The sequence below is a fragment of the Nannobrachium achirus genome (genome assembly GCF_963921795.1).
Source record: "Nannobrachium achirus genome assembly, chromosome: 24".
Classification (NCBI taxonomy): Eukaryota; Metazoa; Chordata; class Actinopteri; order Myctophiformes; family Myctophidae; genus Nannobrachium; species Nannobrachium achirus.
Window position 1 is genome coordinate 16,763,396 of NC_137831.1, and position 8,698 is coordinate 16,772,093.

An 8,698-nucleotide genomic window follows, 5' to 3' on the forward strand; every position below is an offset into this window, starting at 1 on the left:
TTGGTGTGATGCCCCTGGGCCTACTGTAGGCCTATACAGGCTGTAGGCTATGTATGGAACAATCAGACAAGAATGCAGGCAGACATCAAAGCAGATAGAGAGAGAGAGCGAGAGAGAGAGAGAGAGAGAGAGACTATTTGTCCAGTTATGAGAATCTAGGATAATTAATCCCTGTCTCTGCCCGCTAATCCACCTCACTGTCTGGAAATTATAGGTCTATATCCGCAGAGATTATATTCTTCTATAATTAACCTACAATGTGTGTGCTCTGCCATAAAATATAGTACTCGTAATACACCTGGCTGTCACACCAGACGATATACATCATACATTTGTTTAGTCAGATGGCTGATGTCTCTTTTTTTTCCTTCCTCATTCTCACATGCCCCTCTTCTAGTGCCACCGTGAGGTTGCTTTTTGCAGACTTTTTTCTCCGGCACCGTTGCCCCTATCCATGCCAAACTTTGGCTCCTTGGCTGGCAAACCACAACCTCGGCCCCTGATTTCTCACTTGACCCTCTTCTAGCGCCACCATGAGGTTGCTTTTTGCAGTGTATGGCGGTCGATTATCTCCCGATTAGGGAGTCTTACTGGTTATTATTAGGAGATGTGCCTGTGTGCGTGTGCAAGTTCATACTAGAGTTCTCAACGGGCCTGAACAGGGCCCTAACTGGGCTGGCCTGAGGCCCGGCCCGGCCCGATTAATAAGCATACATTTTAGGCCCTACCCGGCCCGAAATGTCTGTTCGGGTCGGGTATAGGGTCGGGTTCGGGCTACGTTTCCCAAACTGTGGGCTGGCCCAAAAGAATTTCATGGTATTTTTCGATCAGCTTGCAAAACTGGTCAATAAGTACTAGACAGCTGATAACGTCAGAATCTCCTGCAAATTGCCTTGAACAAAATGAGTTTTCGTTAGTGGGAGTGTGTCGACATTGCGACATAGCATCCGTTCGACGGTTCGTCCTTTTGACACGGGTGAATTTTAACCTGGTGAACCTAGCTAACCTGCCGACGCGGGTGAATTTTAACCTGCAGTGAAAAGCTAACCTGCCGACGCGGGTGAGTAGCTAACCTGCCGACTCCCTTAGTCGGAATGATGGGACGTAGGAAAAGCGAGATTTCCCCTTCGTGAGTATACTATACGTTAGTTTCAGGGACACAATCAACTGAATGATCAATGAAAATAAGCACAACTGCACTGTTAAGTGGTGAGATGGGTGGGCCGCGACTGCGGTTTTACCGGTGAACCTGAGCGCAACGGTGGGGGCGTGGGAGTGTGGGGAACACACACCACTGACTATTGCCGATGATGGAGAGGTTATAATATACCGGTCCGGTAGCTTTATGTATTGAGAGGCACTCTTGCCGATTTCGTAAGAGACTCGTCACCAACACTCGTCGACAATTGCAAGATATTTAAAAGTTATTTGGGGCCATGATGATAACTAGGGATGCGGTATCGGTACTCGTGGTATCGGTACTCGCCTCGATACCGGCCTATTTTGCGGTATTGGTACTCGTCAGATACTGCTCACAAAGCGCCCGAGTACCCTGTGTGTTCCGCCACTTCGCCTTTCTCTCTCTCTCTTAAAGTATCAAAAGTAAAAATACAAAATGTTTGAGCATAGCAGATCTAGAAGATCATGCACAGTACAGGAATTTCCATGGGCTAAACCTGAAAAAAAAAAGTGAAATGTGTGGCAGTTGTGCCATGTTCTGGGAAAGCAATGCAATTTAATGTGTTATATACAGCTAGAAAGTGAGGAACATCCGATAAAAAAAAAATAATAATAATTTAAAGACATTTTGTATTATTAATTGTACTCGTATCGGTACTCGGTATCGGCGAGTACTCAAAATGAAGTACTCGTACTTGTACTCGGTCAGCAAAAAAGTGGTATCGGGACATCCCTAATGATAACCTCTTCTTCCCACAATAGACTAAGGATTTATATTGTCTGTGTTATTGTTTACAACCAATTCACGTGTGGCAAGATCGCGGTTCCACTAGTTTTACTAGTAGGCTAGTGTAGGCTTAGAAGGCTTTTCAGAAGTTAATTTAATGTTTTCCATTTAATGATTTCCTTTATCCTCATCTAATCTTGAGCTAATGCACGCAACCGTTTTCGCCATGGTTTTAAGGTCTTATTTTAGTTGTTTCTCATAAGCTCGAGACCCTCCTTGCCCATCGCCCCCACCGTTGCGCTCAGGTTCACCGGGAAAACCGCGGTCGGGCCCACTTTAGATGTTCAAGTGGGCCCTGATCCGGAAAAGGCTGGGAAAGCGCTGACATAGTGAAAATATTGTTTTTGTTACATTGTAAAAAATTTAAAGTTGGGAAAACTCAAAATTTTAAGGCAACAAACTTCAGAAAACCTTTAAGTTTATGGCAACTTAGAATTTTAAGTTAAGCTAAAATTATAAAAGCTGAGGCAACTGAAAATAGATAAACCAACGAAACCAATTTGAGCAAAACTTAAAGTTTTATGTTTGATTGTCTAACTTAAGTTTTCTGAAGTTTGTTGCCTTAAAATTTTGAGTTTTCCCAACTTTATTTTTTACAGTGTAGTGTGTATGTTTTTTTTTCTTTGTATGTGTGTTTTGTTTGTGTAATCTGGAGTGTTCATTCAACTTTTATGGATGCATTTTCTTTCTTCATGATCTCAGTAGTATTCTCAGGTGTAAACAACATAGGCTAACTAAGTGAATTTACTGAGGTACTGTTCCAATTTACAATACTTTTACTTCTACTCTGCTACATCTTGGATCCAAAAATTATACTTTTACTCCACTACAATTATCTGAAAACTTTAGTTACTAGTTACTTTGCAGATATAAATGATTATATTATCAAAATTAATTAATCCACCTATTTTCTACCTTGGCTATTTGAAAATAGCCGGTCTACAAGCTCAGAGTGTGTCGCATCGCAACGCGTTGTGAGCTTGTAGATCTGCTATTTTCAAACATTTTGTACTTTTACTTTTGGTACTTTAAGCATATTTTGATGCCAATACTTTCGTACTTTTACTAAAAGCACATTTTGAATTCCTGACTTACTTTACTTGCAACAGAGTATTTCTATATTGCATTATTGATACTATTACTTAAGTAAAGAAATGGTAGTCCTTTTTTCCACCAGTGAGTGTGGAGCAGACCCTGCTGTGTGAAAGTATGGGAAAAATGAACTGAGACAGTATAGGAGACTGGGGAGGAATGGTGGGGGTCAGGGTATGTGGGGGGGGGGGGGGGGGGGAGGTGATAAAAGGAGCTTATGACACACACACACACACACACACACACACACACACACACACACACACACACACACACACACACACACACACACACACACACACACATACACGGGGTGACACGGCGCTGATAACAGCTGAGATAGATTTGGAGCGCCGTCTAAAAACAGACCGGGGGAATCCAGACAGAGAGAGAGAGAGAGAGAGAGAGAGAGAGAGAGAGAGAGAGAGAGAGAGAGAGAGAGAGGTGGGGGATAGGTGGGGGAGACCATGCAGGGGCGTCACAAGGGAGGGAAAATCTTTGAATATACTGTATGTATTTTTTAAGCGAACATTTGCAACTCAAATTTTGCTTCTGGGTGGTGCCTGGAACTAAATATTTTGAGATGGGGGTCCGTGGCCAAATACATATCATTTTGGGGGTCCTTCACATGAAAAGGTTTGAGCACCATGCACTGACATAGAAACATAGGTTAAAAAAAAGAAGAAAAAAAAAGAAAACGTTTTCAAAGTTATATACCAGTAAGACTCCCTAATCGGGAGATAAGCGACCGTAGGTCGCTTATCGGCATTTTATGTGAGCTGCAGTGGAGGGGGTCCTCCACTGGGGGCGTCACCACTTTTGCATCCGTTCTGGAGCACGAGGAGTGGGTGGTCCCCGGGAATTCCCCGTGAGCTGCCCCGTTGGGGTGGTCAATTTTTCACATTTGGTAATTTTTTACACTTGGGAGCTGGGGGTCCCTGGGGCTCGGGGGGTCCTTGGAGGTTGTAGTTTGGCAGGCAAGGAGTGTGTGTGCAAAATGTGGCATGGATCGGGTCAACGGTTCCGGAGATATGAGCAGGGAAAAAGTGTGACGTGTGAACACATTTGGTCATTTTTTACATCTGGGACTCCGGGGGTCCTTGGAGGTTGTAGTTTGGCAGTCAAGGAGTGTGTGTGCAAAATTTGGCATGGATGGGGGCAACGGTTGTGGAGATATGAGCAGGGCAAAAGTGTGACGGACTGACTGACTCACTCACTCACCCACGGACAGCCTGTGGAGGTTTTGGTAGTAAATGCGACCTACGGTCGCAATTATATATTATATTGAATATTTCAATGATTTGAAATATGACTTTTTCACCATTTTTCAAAAATAGTAGACAAGCTCAGCGCGGCTGCGAGCTTCTACTATTTTTAAATAGTTAAGGTACCCAGTGCCCAGAGGTTGGTGGGACACCCCTGGGGGAGACATGCAGAGAGACAGAGATGAGGACATAAATGATGTACTTATAGTCTACTCCATGGGTCTTCAACAGGGGGTCCGGGACCCCTAGGGGGTCCTCAGAGTTACTACAGGGGGTCCTCCAAATCTTTCCCTCCTTTTTTATATTAACGACTTGAACCCTAGCGTCCATATTCTGAGAACCAAAAATAGCAGATCTACAAGCTCACAACGCCTCGCACTGCGAGGCGTATAATAACTACAAATATGCAATTCTAGGAAATTGCAAGTGTGGTTGCCGTTGGGAAAAGTAAAATGTTTGCATGATGTCATGCTGCCAATATAAGCTTGTGTTGTGCAGTTGATTAAACTTCACTCTTCCAGTCACCTTGTGGATAAATACACACAGTAACGCAGTCACCGGACGCAGTGTGATAGCCTTTTTTATTATTCATCATGGCTGAAGAAGAATCAATCCTTCTTGCAGACAAAATGAGTGAGTTTCATCTAGATGAAAACAAAAAGGCTGGAGGTGGAGGTAAAGATGGAGGCAAGAAGAAAGCCAAAGATGCTGCTGCGGGAGACTCTGGAGTCCGGGCCGAGTTGACGCCACCGCCTCAGTATATCGGAGAGCGCATGTCTCTCTACACAAAGCTGAAAGCGGAACACGATGCCCTGTCGGCCGAGAGGGCCGAGAACGGCTCTTTGCCCATCAAGGTGACCCTGCCTGACGGGAAGGTGGTGGACGCCGAGTCCTGGAAGACCACGCCGTACCGGGTTGCGTGCGGAATCAGCCAGCGTCTCGCCGACGACGCAGTGATTGCTAAAGTGGACAACTCTCTGTGGGACTTGGACAGGCCGCTGGAGAACGACTGTAGCCTGGAGCTGCTCGAGTTTGACGACGAGGAAGCCAAAGCAGTGTACTGGCACTCCAGTGCCCATATCATGGGTGAAGCCATGGAGCGGGTATACGGGGGCTGCCTCTGCTATGGTCCACCCATCGACAGTGGTTTCTACTATGACATGTACCTCGAGAACAACGAGTGCATATCAAGCAGTGACTTTCCCTGTTTGGAGACCTTGTGCAAGAAGATCATGAAGGAGAAGCAGCCCTTTGAGAGGCTGGAGATTAAGAAGGAAACGCTCCTGGAGATGTTCAAGTACAACAAGCTCAAGTGTCGCATTCTGAACGAGAGGGTCACTACCCCTACCACTACGGTTTACAGGTGTGGTCCATTGATTGACCTGTGCTTAGGACCTCATGTGAGACACACCGGAATGATCAAGGCCCTGAAGATTCACAAGAACTCGTCCAGTTATTGGGAGGGGAAGTCTGACATGGAAAGCCTCCAGAGGATCTATGGAATCTCTTTCCCCGCCCCCAAGATGCTCAAAGACTGGGAGACGTTCCAGGAGGATGCAAAGAACAGAGACCATCGCAAACTAGGCCGGGAGCAGGACCTGTTCTTCTTCCATGACCTGAGCCCGGGGAGCCCCTTCTTCCTGCCCAAAGGGACCTTCATCTACAACACCCTGCTGGACTTCATCCGAAGCGAATACAGGAAGAGAGGCTTCCAGGAGGTGCAAACGCCCAGCATCTACAACAACAAGTTGTGGCAGAGGTCTGGTCACAGCGAAAACTACAGCGAGAACATGTTCTCCTTTGAGGTGGAGAAGGAGGATTTTGCCCTCAAACCCATGAACTGCCCCGGGCACTGTCTGATGTTTGGCCACCAGTCCCGCTCCTGGAGAGAGTTGCCCATCCGCTTTGCCGACTTCAGCGTCCTACACAGGAATGAGCTGTCGGGAGCCTTGACCGGCCTCACCCGGGTTCGCCGCTTCCAGCAGGACGACGCTCACATCTTCTGCTCCATGGACCAGGTCGAGGGCGAGATCAAAGGCTGCCTGGACTTCCTGCAGACCGTGTACAATGTGTTTGGATTGACATTCAAACTCAACCTGTCCACGCGGCCTGAGAAGTTCCTCGGAGAGCCTCAGATCTGGGACCAGGCAGAGGAGAAACTGAGAAACAGTCTGAATGAATTTGGGGAGAAGTGGGTCGAAAACCCCGGTGATGGAGCCTTCTATGGACCAAAGATTGATGTTCAGATTAAAGATGCCATCGGTCGATACCACCAGTGTGGCACAATCCAACTCGACTTCCAGCTCCCCAAACGCTTCGATCTCAAATTCGTCGGTGACGATGGGAAGAACAAGGAGCCGGTGATCATTCACAGAGCCATCCTGGGATCAGTGGAAAGGATGTTCGCCACCCTGGCTGAATACTATGGAGGCAAATGGCCTCTATGGCTCTCCCCCCGTCAAGTGATGGTCGTGCCCGTGGGACGCACATGTGACGAGTATGCCCAGAAGGTCCATCAGGAGTTCCACAGCGGCGGTTTCATGGCAGACGTGGATCTGGACACTGGGTGCATTTTAAAGAAAAAGATCCGAAATGCAGAGCTGGCCCAGTACAACTTCATCCTGGTGGTGGGAGAGAAGGAGAAAACGAGTGAAACTGTTAACGTGCGCACGCGGGACAACAAGGTCCACGGCGAGTGCAGCGTGAAGGAGTGCATTGAGCGTCTGCAGGAGCTGAAGTCCCGCAGGAGTCCGAACGCCGAAAAGGAGTTTGACGCCGGCTTTCCCTCACTTTGTCCTTTCCCCATTCTAAATGGTTCTAATGCTGTTCTAGACATTCTAAAATGTGACTCTTCGGAGATAATCCTAGCTATGCCCTTGGACAAGATGCCCGACCATAGCGCCCTGATGATGTTGGAGCAAAGGGAAAATAGGCTGATGGCGGAAAATGCCAAACTAAAGAAGGATATTGAGGAACTGAAAGAACTGAGAGAGAGACGTAGCCAAGATGAGAGGCATGGCGTCCCAGGCCGCGCAAGCTCCCCTGACAAAGAGATCCTGGACCCTGCCCATTAAAACCTTTTTGAAAAAAATCACACCTGTCCAAAGTGAGCGGTGCTCTGCTCACTTCGCATGGTATCAAACGCAACACACATGCATATCTGCTTTAATGGACAGTTCTGTCTGTGACGTCAGTTATCTCCATACAAGGAGATCTGTGCTCATTCATACATACATACATACATACATACATACATAAATGCACACACACAAAGCCAGATGTAGGAGCGGTTAGAACCGCTCAAAAACAACACATGTGTGAAGTGAGTGGTGCTGATAGACCCAAATGACTTCACATGTGTGGGGGTGAATTTGTGATGGTGTTCTATCTATCTATCTATACATTTGCGGAATCTACGTCTGTTTGTGTGTGTGTGTGTGTGTGTGTGTGTGTGTGTGTGTGTGTGTGTGTGTGTGTGTGTGTGTGTGTGTGTGTGTGTGTGTGTGTGTGTGCGCTGACGTCATCCAATGGGAAAAGTCTTAAAAAAACACAGTGACATCATCACCATAATAGCCAATGGCTATCATCAATAAGTGCGACCTGATATAAACGTAGAGGGTGATGTCATAATATTGAGGCATACAGTATATAGGGGCCATGAGAGGGGCCGTCTATGCCCGTAGCATAGCATAATGTCAGATGGGCATAAAAGGGCATATGTCCGATAAGCTTGATGATTGGTGGATTGATGTGCTTCATATGACACTTTGACCAGACTATATATAGTGATTGGTCAGGTTTCACTTACTATAAAACGGGCCAAGCGGGCGCATACCTCTATTGTAAATAAATCTACGCTTTTCAACATGAATACAAATAAATCAAACCGCGGTTCGAAGTGAAGCGGTCAACTTTTATTCTATGTGTTCTAGAGTTATGAACTCTGTGATCTATACATTCTTTATATTCTGAATGAATGAATGATTTTATCTGGAGGGTCGAATTGTCATGTGAAGCTTGGCCAATCCTCAAAATATCCAATCATCAGACCAGGACGGACACTACACACATATTCTGGACGTACAGGACAGATAAAACCTGTTCATTCTGGACTGAAATGGCCATATATGGACATGGACACACACACACAAAGCCACTCCTTGGAAGCGGCTTTCACCGCTTCTAAAATAAGTACTACATTCGGTGTTTCTGTATGTGGCGGTGTCTGGCGGTGCTTACATCATCTTGAAAACACTTGTTTACGTCATCCAATTGGAAAACCCTTGAAAAAACACAGGGTGAAGTCACCAACTTGGAGACCTCACCAACAACAAGTGCGACCTGATTATAAATAAAACAAGGTACAAGTTGGTAC

At 46.2% G+C, this 8,698-nt stretch overlaps 1 protein-coding gene across 1 annotated transcript; it reads left to right on the forward strand.

Moving 5' to 3' along the window:
- Nucleotides 1-4,916: 4,916 nt before the first annotated feature.
- Nucleotides 4,917-7,397, forward strand: LOC308280100 (threonine--tRNA ligase 1, cytoplasmic-like; the record flags this gene model as incomplete). Its single annotated transcript, XM_080720363.1, has 1 exon — nt 4,917-7,397. One exon carries the CDS (start codon nt 4,917-4,919, stop codon nt 7,395-7,397), a length of 2,481 nt encoding a protein of 826 aa, XP_080576489.1.
- Between the last annotated feature and the right edge of the window lie 1,301 nt (nt 7,398-8,698).